General features: G+C 43.4%; 1 protein-coding gene across 3 annotated transcripts; it reads left to right on the forward strand.

The window, feature by feature from the left end:
* Window positions 1-750: 750 nt before the first annotated feature.
* On the forward strand, window positions 751-11,147 carry LOC124038004 (paired mesoderm homeobox protein 1-like). 3 transcript variants are annotated; one of them, XM_046353348.1, is made up of 5 exons: window positions 751-1,767; window positions 5,244-5,419; window positions 6,697-6,878; window positions 9,713-9,778; window positions 10,069-11,147. In XM_046353348.1, exons 1-5 carry the CDS (start codon window positions 1,521-1,523, stop codon window positions 10,199-10,201), a joined length of 804 nt encoding a protein of 267 aa, XP_046209304.1. In that variant the 5' UTR covers window positions 751-1,520; the 3' UTR covers window positions 10,202-11,147. The 3 variants fall into 3 exon arrangements, with proteins under 3 accessions (XP_046209304.1, XP_046209303.1, XP_046209301.1); XM_046353347.1 differs by having other exon boundaries at window positions 771-1,767; window positions 9,713-9,774; XM_046353345.1 differs by lacking the exon at window positions 9,713-9,778 and having other exon boundaries at window positions 811-1,767.
* The last annotated feature ends 3,947 nt before the right edge of the window (window positions 11,148-15,094 follow it).

The following is a 15,094-nucleotide window of genomic DNA, read 5'->3' on the forward strand; positions in this document are numbered from 1 at the left end:
ACATGGACCCCCCCGCACCCCCCCCCCCCGCCCCTCATTCTCCATCCTTCCTTCATTCCTACATCCCACCCCTAGCCCTCCTGTCAAGACCCCCACTCAGAGCGTGCACAAAATGAGACCCCAATTCTAAACCCAAGTCTAACAAATATATGTTTGTCAGACAACGGCTTGTGTAGCCTAATAGAATGTCTGGGGTTTGGTTTTGGTTGTACCATTGAGTGCCAGGGGGAAACTTAGCTAAGCTATGACAATAATGGCAACATCACAGTTTATTAATAATTATATATTGGTTGACATTGTTTTATGTTGGGATTATGTTGAACTTTACCTATTGTAGCCATCCATGTAATAGCTGCAACGGGCAGACGAAATGTCTTGTCAATGTCTCTTCTTAAAAGCTTTTATCAAACATAGCATTTACAGTCCTTTTTCCACATATCTGAGGAAAAAGGAGGCATGGGCCACGGCTGAATCCCGTGCAGTAATAGTGATTTGATCTGTGTCCGAGTACCCCGACAGTTAATATCTCTTTACTGGCTCTATCATCGCACTGGGGGATAATTATGCCTCCCCTACAGAGCTCGCGGAGCTCTTCGTGCTGCTGGTTCCAATTAAGGGTTAGGTTAAGGTTGCCAAAGGTTCGTTAAAAACCTTAATCAGTGGGTTCTGGGTGGTGGATATGTTGTTGGTGTGGTGTGTGCTGCTGAAGTGGAGGGCAGAGCTTTAGGAGGACGGGAGAATAGAGAGGGGGTCTGTGAAACGTCAGAAACAGCACAAAGGCATCGCCAAGTAATTACGGGTTCCTATTAGGGTCCATATACCCTCCCAGGGGTCTCAGTGTTTCATTTACTCCCCGGCTGGTACAGGCAGCATCCGCAGCGTGCCAGCGTGAGGCTCGTTTGAAGTTGCAGGACGAGAGAGAAGCAGCTAGAAAGAGAGACAGAGAGAGAGAGAGAGAAAGAGAGAGGGGGGGGGAGCAAGAGAGAGAGAGAATGTCGACTGATTCTCACTGAGAAAAAGCAATAGCTCCAAGAAAGGCGGCGGCGTCCAGCCTCTCAGTGCCATAGCTGAGCCGAGCCAGCTTTACGCACACACGAGCGCATCTGTTCGCCATCAGCACTTTCTACTAAACTCAGTCAGTTGCGACCGTGAGTCAACAGGAGTGGGAAGTGGGACAGGGCTTTTTAAGAGTACTTCTTGAAAACCCAGCTGCAGGATGCTGTGATTTTATATGGTGACCTATATTTGTTGTTTATGCGCGTGTATGGATGGGCCAGATGCATAGAGATTTGTGATCCCGGGAAACAAACGAGGAGAAAAGCTTTTCTCCTCTGTCTGTAGAAGTTTGGTTTACCACTACTGTTCCGTCTGGATGTGAGCCGCAACTTTGCTTTGCTTGGAAAACGTAGGCTTCTCTGCTGGTTTGGAAGCGCTGTTTCTGTTCGTGAGTTCTGGGATCAATTTGGCTCGCTTATTATTATTGCTCAATTTTTTTTATTCTACTGCATCCTATTTGCGTCATGACATCTAGCTATGCACATGGAATGGACAGGCAAGCAACGATATCAAATCGTTTGGAGAGCTCGATTACATCCAATCTGGAAAACCTTCAAGCCAAAAAGAACTTCTCCGTGAGCCACCTGTTGGACCTGGAGGAGGCCGGAGAAAGGGTTGGAACCCAGGCGGACGAGAGTGTCGGTGAGGCGGGGAGGAATATGCTGGAGTCCCCTGGGCTGACCAGTGGGAGCGACACCACTCAGCAGGAGAGTAAGTGCAAAGTGCACTCCAAGTGCAGCCTATACACTCGGGACTGAGGTTGTCATCAACACCTTATCGCAGAAATATATTTTCTAGGCTACATTAGCAAATGCAGGCTACAATCTTGAAAAATGGGTTCCAAAAGGGATCTTAGGCTGTTCCCATAGGATAACCATCTTCAGTTCCAGGTAGAACTGTTTAGGTTCCATGCAGAACCCACTGGGAAAAGGGTTCTACATGAATCCCAATTAGGTTCTTCCTGGAACCAAAAGGGTTCTACCTGTAACCAAAAATTGTTCTTCAAAAGCTTATCCTATGGGAATAACCGAAGACTCCATTTATGCTCTCGATACCCCTTTTTTTCTAAGAGTGTAGGTCTATATAGGGTATATAAATCCATTTTGAGAGGGTTTTAATCCGCAAAATAATCCGCATTGTTTGATGGTTGAACCCATTTTGGTGTGCGCCATCTGTAATTTAAGCGGGACTCTTTGGAGCCACGAATTGTATGACCATCACACAGGCTACTGGAAGCTACTTTAATTTATTTTCATTAAGTCTTGTCCAGGCTTGTCCAGCAAACCGCGCGCGTGGAAGCAATCCTTCGTGACTCATGGTAATATATCATTTCTGACGGCTACACTAAAAATGGCCATTCATTTACCATTAACACTTTGATGTCAACGAAGTATGGCAACGTTGGTGGATATGGTCAGTAAAATAAGTCAAGCTTTACAATAATAAATCAAACCACTACTATTGAGCCGTTCACAACTGCCTAGATTACTTCAAATGGGCCTGACCTATGGTTTGTCTATGACTCTTTTAAAAAGGCGATTGATGAGACTGAAGTAAACTTGAATTACACCCCAGTAAAAGCTAAATAACACAGTGGTGCTTTTTCCCACTCAGCCATGCCGTTGAGAGAGTAAATAAACCAGTCAGGTCCCGGGTGATACGCCCTCATATCCAGAGTCATTTGGAGAAGTTGACAGAAACGTTCGTGTTTAATGACTGTTATTGTTATGATATGGGTAAATCGGACCTCGAGGAGAGGTGTGTGAGACATGGGTAAGGGAAGGCGCTAGGTGATGTCGTTAATTCAAAGCTATTTCGCTTGTCAAACAACTTCAGCATATTTATACCTAATCATTTTGTCATAATTATCTGATCTGTCTGCTAGACATGGCTCTGTACCGGATCAATTAACGAAACCTCAGTTGATCTGCTTCTCAAGAATAAATATGTTCCTTAATGAATCACGTTGGAAGTTTGTGTCATGTTTGGAATTCTTAGACACATTCATCGAAAACAAACAATACCCGTGTTGTGATATTAGGAGGTGCACATAGCTTGGATAATTACCATCAAGAAAGCCAATAAATAAATCATTGTAGTGAATTCTCTCACTTTGACAATATATTACAATCATTTTCACACGAGCTTTAACAGATTCCCAAAACGAGTTTTGCATGGGGGGGTCACCTCGCAGTAGGCTCGAGACTATTATAATTTGGTTTAGGCTTAAATGCACATGATTTATAACCATCCGCTTTAATGCAATGGTTTTCACCCCATTTACCACCTAAAAGCTTTGTTGGAAGTGTGCTAGGTCAGCCTCCAGTGAAGCATCTCACAAATTTTCAGTAAGAAAATAATAACTGCACTTTTGGCCGAATGTGTTAAGATGATTATGTCGTAAGCCTTCCCATAATAAAAACATGTTTTAAATTAATTCCTGTACCAGGGACAAACATTTTCCTAGTGCAGAATTAGCCTAGTGATTTTCATTTAGGCTTAATTTTTAAAGTTAATTTCGAAATGACACATTAGCCTTATTGGCAAGGGAAAAAAGCCGCAAAATTGTATCCAAAAACAAATATTATGATTATAATATTATGGCAGGTGTTGTCTTGTGAAAATAGTGTATATTAAATTTTTCCATGCTAAATTTATAAATGTTTATTTTTGAAGGCAATTTTCCAAGCCCATTACAATAGTGTACATATAATTCATATTAATTACGCAATAATAACACAACATTTAAGTCCTGTAATGTGGTCTGCTGCGAGCCCCTTTTGACTTGGCAGTTTTTCTTCTTCCATTGTTAGTTTACAACGAAATACAATATTTAAATGAGTGTATTGCAGCTTTACAGCATTCAAAATTTGGTTACAGATGAATAATATCCTATGGTTAAGACACGCGAATTAACACTGGAATTGTGTTCTCAATGTGGATGGACAGCGCGCATTCTGTTTCGGTATTATTAGTCTGTCCGGTTATATTCTTTATATTTGTATATTCCTGATATTAAACATATGTATATGAAATGTGGACATGGAGAAGATACGGATTTAGTATTTTATTTTAGGACTGCGCTATGGGCTCGCATGCATTTTTGTTATGCACATCATAACCAAACTTAAGATAAGATAATGTGATTGGTAAAATACTCCAAACTATACTCTATTCTGTTTCACACAATGGCACACACAATGCATGTGTAAAAGTGCAAATGTGTGCGCGTTGTTGCATTGCAACAAAATCGTTATTGCTATGAGATTAGGCCTTCAATGATACACCCAGAAAGGATTAATCATGTCACATTGACCATAGGCTTCCTCTACAATGGATGGACAAAAATCACCTCCATGTATTGTGGGAACAGTAAATTTGTTTGTCCTTCAGTATGCAATTACAACTATCCCGCAGAGTGGATGTGTAGGGTTATTTTTTATTAACACGTGACTGTAGCAACAGTAGAAATGTCTGTTATGCTTAGCACAATAAGATCATAGAAGAAGTCAGGTCATACATCATCTGAGAAGAGAAATGAAGCAGATATAGTTTCTGATCTACAAGAAAAAGCCTTTTCGCTCCTTCTCTCATCACACTACACGATGACAACAACCTGAGCGTGTTGCCACGAGAGTTGTAGAAAATAGTACACAGTGGATACACTTGATGACAATATGGTGATCTTGACCAGAAATGTGTTTATGTGTACCGTAAGCCTGTGTGTGCCTGTATTCCGTATATTATACACACTATATCTCTATCCTAGTAGAGTTTGAGTTAGAGACGTTTATTAAAGTGTCCCTCAACAATGACGCAATCATTTACAATACAAAATACAGGGGAAAAACGCACATTGTGGACCACCCAAATAGAGTTTTCACTCAAATAGAGTTTTCACCCAAATAGAGTTTTCACCCAAATAGAGTTTTCACACACAAAAAAACAATCATAGTCTAAACATGGTAGTGTGCTTGTCTATGTGAACATGTATGTGTATAAATTCAATAATCAAATGTGGGATATAAAAATACATATGCGGAGCAGGCCGCAAACAGTGAGCGGACATTTACTTTCGTGTCTATAGTTAGATTATAGCTAATCCCGTGCCAGCGCAAAGGCGGATGTCTACAGTTCTCCTATTTCCTGCGTCTGACAATGTTGTTGTTGTTGTTGTTGTGTTGTAGATGAGCAGCTGAATGCGGAGGAGAAGAAAAAGAGGAAACAGAGAAGGAACAGAACTACATTCAACAGCAGCCAGTTGCAGGCTCTGGAGAGGGTGTTTGAGAGGACACACTACCCTGACGCCTTCGTCAGAGAGGACCTGGCACGCAGGGTCAACCTCACAGAGGCACGGGTGCAGGTAGGACCATAGTAAGCGATTTTGTATGCGCGCATTTATTTGTTGTATGGGTGGACCCATCGGGGACAGAACCCACAGCTTTGGTGTTGCAAGTACCATGCTCCACCAACTGAGCCACAGAGGACCCCCCTCGTCATAAGAAAGACTCCCCAGCAAAATCCTAATAGGACCTAATAGGACCAATTGAACCTTGTAGCCTATTTACGTAACTCGGACAAGATAGTGTACAATATCTACACATTCTTCAATCATCTCGGGTAGATCTTGATGGTACACTTGTGTATGTGTGTGTGTGTGTGTTTGTGTGTGTCTGTGTGTGCGAGAGAGAGAGAGAGAGAGAGAGAGAGAGAGAGAGAGAGAGAGAGAGAGAGAGAGAGAGAGAGAGAGAGAGAGAGAGAGAGAGAGAGAGAGAGAGAGAGAGAGAGAGAGAGAGAGAGAGAGAGAGAGAGAGAGAGAGAGCAAACACATCTGCGATTAATGCGTACCAGAGTGAGATGCAGAAATCCTTTGATAAAAGAGACTTTGGGCTCATTCCTGAAGTAGTGCGTAAGTGGACACTGTGCCTCCAAGAGCCTCAGCGCTCCCAAAGCGTTAAATAATGGATTTGATTTCAGTGTGGAACGCCATTATTAGTAATCCCAGTCAGGCCCCTTGATCTACTAATAAAGGAGACTTGTGGCAGTGTGTGTGTGTGTGTGTGTGTGTGTGTGTGTGTGTGTGTGTGTGTGTGTGTGTGTGTGCGTGCGTGCGTGCGTGCGTGCGTGCGTGCGTGCGTGCGTGCGTGCGTGCGTGCGCCGTGAAGAACAAAACGTGTGAGTGTGTGTGGTTGAGTGTCACAGGCTCGAAACACTGTGAGGAAGTTTGGTTGTTGAAAGGACAGTGTTTGGTTATCATGCTGAGCGATACTGCTGTATTATGTTACAGTATCTATAGATATGAACAAAGGTTTGAAGAATTGCCTGTTCGAACATGCATGTAAACCTATTTTACACATTGTAAACATGTAAAACATGGATGTCATGGAGAAGTAGTTAATATCATTACATTTAGGAGCTAGATATGATATAAGTTCTAAAATACTGTATAAAGATGAGTGCTAATTTACATAGATGTATATTGTCAAGGATTTATAAAAGGTATTAAAATATGGTTATTTACTATAATTTATATATATATCATTATTGTCATTATCAATTGGACTGCTTTCATTCGAGGGTCCAATGTATGTTAATTCCTTGAATGAGAATGTTCTCTCACATTCTGCTGTTTTTCTCCAGGTGTGGTTTCAGAATAGAAGGGCCAAGTTCCGTCGGAATGAGCGCGCCATGTTGGCCAGCAAGAACGCCTCGCTCCTCAAGTCCTACTCCGGGGACGTCACGGCCATAGAGCAGCCCATCGTACCCCGCCCTGCCCCCCGCCCAAACGATTACCTGTCATGGGGTAGTGCCTCTCCTTACAGGTAGAACCTCTCGCTCCTGTCCTGACTCCCCTGCGTCCTCAGTCTCCCTCTCTCACTCTACCCACCCATTCCTCTAGCAATAATCACATCTAACCGTACCACCCCTTCCTGACCACCACCCTTACCTCAGACCCCAAACCCTCCATAACACCCCACCATCCATAACCCCCAACCCTCTTTCCCCTCACTAACACTAACACCCCCACCACCCCTAACCTCCAGCCCTCTTTCCACTCACTAACACCCCACCACCCCTAACCTCCAGCCCTCTTAACACCCCACCACCACTAACCTCCAGCCCTCTTTCCCCTCTAACACCCCACCACCCTCACTAACACCCCACCACCCCTAACCTCCAGCCCTCTTTCCCCTCACTAACACCCCACCACCACTAACCTCCAGCCCTCTTTCCCCTCACTAACACCCCACCACCCCTAACCTCCAGCCCTCTTTCCCCTCACTAACATCCCACCACCCCTAACCTCCAGCCCTCTTTCCCTCACTAACACCCCACCACCCCTAACCTCCAGCCCTCTTTCCCTCACTAACACCCCACCACCCCTAACCTCCAGCCCCTTTCCCCTCACTAACACCCCACCACCCCTAACCTCCAGCCCTCTTTCCCCTCACTAACACCCCACCACCCCTAACCTCCAGCCCCATCTCCCTTCCATTAACACCCCACCACCCCTAACCTCCAGCCCCATCTCCCTTCCATTAACACCCCACCACCCCTAACCTCCAGCCCCATCTCCCTTCCATTAATACCCCACTGCTGTCTGTTGTTGTTTCATTTTCCTCCCTTTACATCTCACCTCCCCCACCTTCTACACTCACCTGTACATACTCCTCCTATTTACACTAACCCCTATAGATCCCTCTTTTGGTCCTCTTGCCACCTGGGAAACTGTCACTTTATTCAACCTTGGCTTTGATAAACAATAGTCAGGTTTAGTTCATAGTGTGTTTAGTTTTGGGGATTTGTGCTATAAGTAAAGTTAGAAAAGCATGACCTTGTTTATCAAAGCTTCAGTGATAAAATTCAGTCAGACCCCCCTCTCTCTCTTTTCTCTCTCTCTCTCTCTCTCTCTCTCTCTCTCTCTCTCTCTCTCTCTCTCTCTCTCTCTCTCTCTCTCTCTCTCTCTCTCTCTCTCTCTCTCTCTCTCTCTCTCTCTCTCTCTCTCTCTCTCATTTTATTTTCTCCAGCTCTACACTCTCTCCAAGGACTTTCCATATACACTACCATTCAAAAGTTCGGGGTCACTTAAAAATGTCCTTGTTTTTTAAAGAATAGCACATTTTTGTTGTCCATTGAAATAACATCAAATTGATCAGAAATACAGTGTAGACATTATTAATGTTGTAAATAAGTATTGAGAGTTCCTCTGTCCAGTGTCTGTGTGCTTTTGCCCATCTTAATCTTTTCCTTTTATTGGCCAGTCCGAGATATGGCTTTTTCTTTGCAACTCTGCCTAGAAGGTCAGCATCCCGGAGTCACCTCTTCACTGTTGACGTTGAGACTGGTGTTTTGCGGGTACTATTTAATGAAGCAGCCAGTTGAGGACTTGTGAGGCATCTGTTTCTTAAACTAGATACTCTAATATACTTTTCTTCTTGCTCAGTTGTGCACCGGGGGCCTCCCACTCCTCTTTCTATTCTGGTTAGAGCCAGTTTGCACTGTTCTGTGAAGGGAGTAGAACACAGCTTTGTATCAGATCTTCAGTTTCTTGGCAATTTCTCGCATGGAAGAGCCTTCATTTCTCAGAACAAGAATAGACTGACGAGTGTCAGAAGAAAGGTCTTTGTTTCTTGTCATTTTGAGCCTGTAATCAAACCCACAAATGCTGATGCTCCAGATACTAAACTAGTCTAAACAAGGCCAGTTATTTTTGCTTCTTTAATCAGGACAACATTTCAGCTGTGCTAACATAATTGCAAAAGGGTTTTCTACTGATCAATTAGCTTTTAAAATTATAAACTTGGATTAGCTAACACAACGTGCCATTGGAACACAGGAGTGATGGTTGCTGATAATGGGCCTCTGTATGCCTATGTAGATATTCCATAAAACAAATCTACCGTTTCCAGCTACAATAGTCATTTACAACATTAACAATGTCTACACTGTATTTCTGATCAATTTGATGTTATTTTAATGGACAAAAAAATGCTTTTCTTTAAAAATAACAAGGACATTTTTAAGTGACCCCAAACTTTTAATGTTAGTGTACTATAATGATACCCTGTCCATGGCAGTTGCAATCGGAGACCTGTATTTCCAAACCATTATGCATGAATGTTTTGTATAATATATGGTGGCATTGCACAATATAGATCTAGTCCTATTCCTAGATCTATAAAGTATCTATAAAAAGGTCAGTCTCTCTCTCTTTCTTTTTCTTCCTTCTCTCAATTCTTCTTAACAGAAGGGATGGGGCGAGATCCAATGACCCTCATGAGGAGGTGATAATCTGAAAACAAACTGTATTAAATCCACTGTTGACCCTTGCGACCTTCTCTGCAATACAAAACCAAGTAATGAACATTAGAGCAACAGCAGGCTCCACTGGGCAGGATTTTTTGTGACTCTGGTTACATTGGTTGTGATTTACAGTCTTCCCCCCCTTATGAAACTCAGTATAAAAGGTTTGACCTGGTTGCTACAGCCAAAAGCTCCATTCTCCAATTGGACCTCAGTGGGGAACACTTTTCTGGCCTGGCTGTATGCACTAGTGGATAGTCACATGACCAGAAGTAATACCAGTGAATACTATCGCACTAATGTGGTCGTGCTAACACATACATTTAAACACCATTTATATATTCTTATTAAGCTGGTACCCAATGCCGGAGGGAGGGCCAATGCGAGTACCACAGAAAATGCTGCCCTCAGAAAGCAAGTACTCTTTCACTTTACTTCATGTGGTTCCTTTCTTTTTTTCTTCTTTTTTTTTGGCTTGTAGTCCTGATATTTAAAAAAACAACAACATTGCCATCATTAAAAACACTACCAAAATCTTGACTTTCACAGCCATGAACAATTCAACACATTTAATGTTTTTCATCATTATGAGTTTTGCGATGTTAATATCGATGCTATTCTAGTTGAACTCACACTGCTATGTTGGCTCGATCGCCGCTGGTTACAGTTCTATCTGACCGTTTCCCTCTGTTCCGTTCTCTCCTCCAGTACCATGGCAACCTACCCCCCCACATGTTCCAACCCCAATACATCCCAGGGAATGAACATGGCTAACAGCATCGCCAACCTGCGGCTCAAAGCCAAGGAGTACAGCTTGAACCAGGTGCCCACGGTTAACTGAGGAGAGAGGGGGGAGAGAGTGCTTCACGGTGGGGCTGGGGGCAGGAGCAGGGACTCTCTCTCTCTCACGTCTGTCCCACACAGAAAGACAGTCAGACCCCAGCCTGACCCCCACAGGGATGATCAAGATCTGACCACCCTCCATGGAATTTTAGCTTGAAGTCTCCTCTCGCTCCAGAGCGTCGTCGCTATAGTGATGGACGTGCTTCCTATACTGTCCTCATACCTGAAGCATCAGATGAGAAAGCAAGTGACGCGGGGGAAATCTGAGAGGCTGTTTCTGTGAGCTGCCTCTCTCCTGTCCTGAGCATCGCTGAAATGTCGCTGTCTGTACCTTCCAATGATACCAAAGACATCGAGACTGAGACTGGATGCTTCAGTAGTTTCTATTATTTCTTTCAATTTGGTGTTGACTGAATGAAAGGCTCATTTCCAAAGATATCAATGGAGAGGTGTTCTCTCAGACCCTGACAAAATAAATCTGATTGTCAGACTGTCAGTGTCCGTCTATAGTTTGACTCACGTTCAAGACCACAGTGCCTTGCTGGGGGTGAGGAGGAGACACCAGTATGGGCTACTTTTCAAATGGAATGTCTTTTTATAATAGAGCTGATCAATAGGATTATAACACCAGGGATGGGATGAGCAACATAACGCTCAACAACAACAAACAACAACAAGGACTTATCCATGCAAATTGGGAGGTCGCAAACATTTATACATTTAAAGAATTTTAGTTTTCACATACTGTATCTTTCTATTTTATGCCACTGACAAGCAAACTTTATTTTCCCGACGCATTCCGATTCATGTAATGGTGCACCATACCGGAAAGGCTAATGTAACCTATTTCTGAATCCAAGACTGTAGTTTCTCTTAATCTTGGTATGATATCCTTTATTTGTAACAGATAATCATGTATATGAATAAAATACACTTCAAGCAAAGTAAAGCCACTGTGTCAGACTCACAGGGTTGAAGACTATCTGAGAGTTGCACCATCCATCCGTGACATCCACATGAAGTACTTAAACAGACATAAAGATGTGATCGCTTTTAGAATCATTTCATGTTATTTTCACAATGCAGTGTTTTTTGAGCCCCTGAGTGAACAAAGTGAATCATAACAACTTTTTACTTTGGTTAGTTTTATCTTCCTATGACTCAAGGGAGGACTTATCCAAATAGGACTTATCCATAGAGAACCTTCATACTTACATAAAATAACCGTAACAGCAAGTCTAATTTCCATTCGACCACTACAACAGAGACCATTTCCAACACTGGCTTTGTTTAACAAATATATATAAGAAGTAGTACCTTTGAAGTAGTGGCTGTTTGGAGAGGAAATGGGTTTTTGGAAGTTGTGCAAGTCCCCTTAAAAGTGTTTTATAACCCGGAGACAGACTTCTGCTTCAGAATAATTTGACTCTTCAAACCTCAAGCTGTTCCCGATGTGCTGATTACTACAAACTGAAATATTCCATCTTTAAAAAGTGGATATTTATGAGGAGGGAAATCCTCTCTCTAATACTGGGTGCCCAGTGGCCTCGTTGTGCTCAGCGGCTGTCACCAAGAGGTGTTTCTACTCACTGGCCCTTCATTACCTGTTGTAAACTGCTGATGTTTGACATCTCAGCAGTTCGGTCCAAGCCTTTTTACACCTTGTCCTTAGTACACCTTGGTGTGTATGAGAAAGTTATTATTTTCAGGCAGTGTTTGGGTTTGCTTTTGGCTGTATTGGTTTTTGACTGCATTACCCACTTTGGAGGTTTTCTGTATGGTAGTCTATATGGGATGGTACTAGGTGTCGGTTGCGTGGCCGTGGCATGTCCGTACAGCAGAGTGGCGCCCTGGCTCACCTTTCACGGCCAGGCCAGGCTGACCTGAAGTGATTCCAGATGTTCAGCCCCCTCTAACCCCCGCCCCCTGTACCCCTCCTCGCCTCTCGTCCTCCACACCCCTCGCCCCAGGCCTTGGCCACTCCATCAGGCCTGACAGCGTCCCCTCAGATGGGCGTCTCTCTCTACACCCGCGCAGATAACATACAAGCAGCTCCCCCCTCCTCCCTCCTCCACTCCCCCCTTTGCTCCACATCTGGATCCCATTACAGAGGAGACAGTCAGTGAGAGGGGGGAGAGACAGTCTGTGTGTGTGTGTGTGTGTGTGTGTGTGTGTGTGTGTGTGTGTGTGTGTGTGTGTGTGTGTGTGTGTGTGTGTGTGTGAGAGAGAGAGAGAGAGAGAGAGCGAGCTAGAGGGAGTAAGAGAGAGGTGGTGTAGCATCAACTTCAGCCTCCATACATTACTCTATATCTGCTCTTCTTCACTTTCCATCTCTTATTATTTATCATTCTCTTTTCTGTCTCTGTCCTTTCGATCTCCTTCTCTCCGTTTCCTCTTCTCTTATTGCTTCCCTCTCGTCTCTTCCCACGACCGTCCGCATTCTTTGTCCAACTGTCACTGCCATATGATCACGGATCTTATATTAATGAGAGGTTTTGGATTGGGCTTCACTTTGCACAGAAAACTCCCGAGCTCAAGAGGTTGAGTGAAATAAGGCACAGCTGTTAACAGTGTGTGGTTCGGGTGAACAACCAAAAGAATGTCCTGAATTGTGGAGTTTCCACGCAGGGAGAGTCTAGTTGACTGAGAGAATCCAGTGTTTGTGTGATTAAGTCAGTTAAACTTCACATTCTCTTAAATACAGATGCAACAGCCATGGGATAAACAAAGCCTAGCCTGCAGTCAAGTTTCATTATGAACATAATCCATTCACCTTAGAGCCATTTCAATTTACTTAATGGCAGGCTACATTTGTTCATCACAATTTTAAAATGAGTACATTTTAAAATCATAAATACTCATTCACCTTGTTTGGATATCTAACTAATTTATGTCGGCTAGGTGTGTGTAGCATGGGCCTGAAAACACTACGCTTATTTAGACAAAATGCCACATAAATGTCCATTTTCTTGCAACACATCCTAAAGATCACACCCATGCTTTCTTCTCTCAAAGAAAGCGAATAAATTGTGAGACAAACATTTTGGGTCGTGTTAACCGGCATGGTTGGTACTGGATGAATTTGCACTTTAATTTCCTCCGACGCGAGTGGCCACCGGGTACCGACCAAAACAACAATTATGGTGACTGACATGACGTGTGTTCTGAGACATCGTCACCATATAATCACAGTCAGATTTCCTCTGCGTACAACACATATTCCCCATGCACAGCCAAAGTATTTACAGTATTTGCTGCTGGAAGGGTGTTTACGAATATGAATAGAATTTGATTGAGAGGTTTGGCTCAAGAGACTCCGAGGGGAACACAGGCGCAGGTTTGCCTCAGAACATTGCAGCTTTCATCATGCGCGGGAACAGGGAGCTGGGGAGGAATGTGCACCGCTGAGAGTGAGCTGCCTGACCCCTACAATCCCCCAAAATACCCAAGCAGCATATCTTTCCCAACCCTTAGGCCTAAATTTTATTTTTTGCTTTATGGAATCCTAACTTCATGTTGTAAAAATGGACTTAGGCTACACGCAATCTACCGACTACTCCATAGGCCCTTTTCCTGCCACCGGAAATGGCACACTTCAGCCAAAAATTTGTTTTCAAGGTCACTAATGTTTGTACTTCAGATTTCAACGATTGACTAAACCGATCTAATATCAAAGAGAGCGATATTATTTTTCTGATCGGCTGATGAATAGCTAATATCTAAAGCATGGAGCCTAATCAGAATTGATGATGACAGTCAGATTTCTTCTGATTGAATCTAGAAAGAGGAGGCCTATATGATACGGGCCTAGCACAGTGGGTAGGCTTCTTAGGCCATTGTTCTCTTGAAGACGACTAACAGCCACTCTAGTCAACAACAGGTAAATGAACGAGCTACGGGAACGTTTGCGATGGTTTCCACAAACTACTACGTGACTAGCAGCCATCTTGCATGGACCGGGATCCAACAGGTAATACATGCCTACAATAGCGGCTCACCTCACCTGCCTGACATCTTCCCCAGATAACAAGCTCTCTTCTTCCCTCTGCTGGCTGCTACCTCTCCATGCAGTAATGTCACCACTGGTCAAGTGGGCCACTGAGTCAAACCAACAGATAGCATGTTGTTACAGTAGGCTACATACAGTGTGCGTACCGAACGTACACTCATAAAATGAAATATACACATCTTACTTTGTGTAAAGTTAGTTGTAATTATTATGAACATTTATCACTTGTTCGGATGAAGAATTGTGTAAAGGATAAGTTATAAAGCGATCTAACGTGATGGGCTGTGAACATCATTTCAAGCAAACTGTCAGTGAAACATTTCTGAAAAACAGTCCAGTGTCTGTGGCATTAAAAATGTCTGTAGTGTAAATAGTTTAAGGTTGACGGGTAGAAAAAAGGCAGAGCTTCCTGCACTCCTTTTTTAAGTAACTCAGTCAGGGTTTCAACTTACCTTTAAGAGTTACACATTTGGTAGTGCATCAGCAGTTTTCCACTTATGTCAGTCACTCAATTACCCTACGTCAGCTAACATGTTTTAGATTGCTAGGTAAGGTAGTCTAGCCAGCTATCTACACATTGTAGTAGGCCTAATCATTACCAAATTACTGACCGGGGTGCAGGGCATGTGCTCAGGGACCCCGATTGATTTTGTTAGTCAGTCTCACACACATATCATATGAACATGGCATAAGTTTTGGCAAAACGTTTAAGAATGACAGAAAATGTGCTTCAAAACTGCAACACTTTGGGCCTCCTGAGTGGCTCTGTGGTCTAAGGCACTGCATCGCAGTGCTTGAGGCGTTACTACAGACCCGGGTTTGTTCCCGGGGCTGTGTCACAGCCGGCCATGATCACAACCAGCCACAATTCAAATCAAATCA

This window comes from Oncorhynchus gorbuscha, linkage group LG06 (genome assembly GCF_021184085.1).
Source record: "Oncorhynchus gorbuscha isolate QuinsamMale2020 ecotype Even-year linkage group LG06, OgorEven_v1.0, whole genome shotgun sequence".
In the NCBI taxonomy this organism is placed as follows: Eukaryota; Metazoa; Chordata; class Actinopteri; order Salmoniformes; family Salmonidae; genus Oncorhynchus; species Oncorhynchus gorbuscha.

What these genes read in the sequence shown, in the direction of transcription:
- LOC124038004 (XM_046353348.1), top strand. Translation starts at nt 1,521, where the DNA reads ATGACATCTAGCTATGCACATGGAATGGACAGGCAAGCAACGATATCA. An exon ending in GGTAGTGCCTCTCCTTACAG is followed by an intron (nt 6,879 to 9,712) that starts GTAGAACCTCTC and finishes ATTCTTATTAAG; the next exon opens with CTGGTACCCAATGCCGGAGG. An exon ending in ATGCTGCCCTCAGAAAGCAA is followed by an intron (nt 9,779 to 10,068) that starts GTACTCTTTCAC and finishes TCTCTCCTCCAG; the next exon opens with TACCATGGCAACCTACCCCC.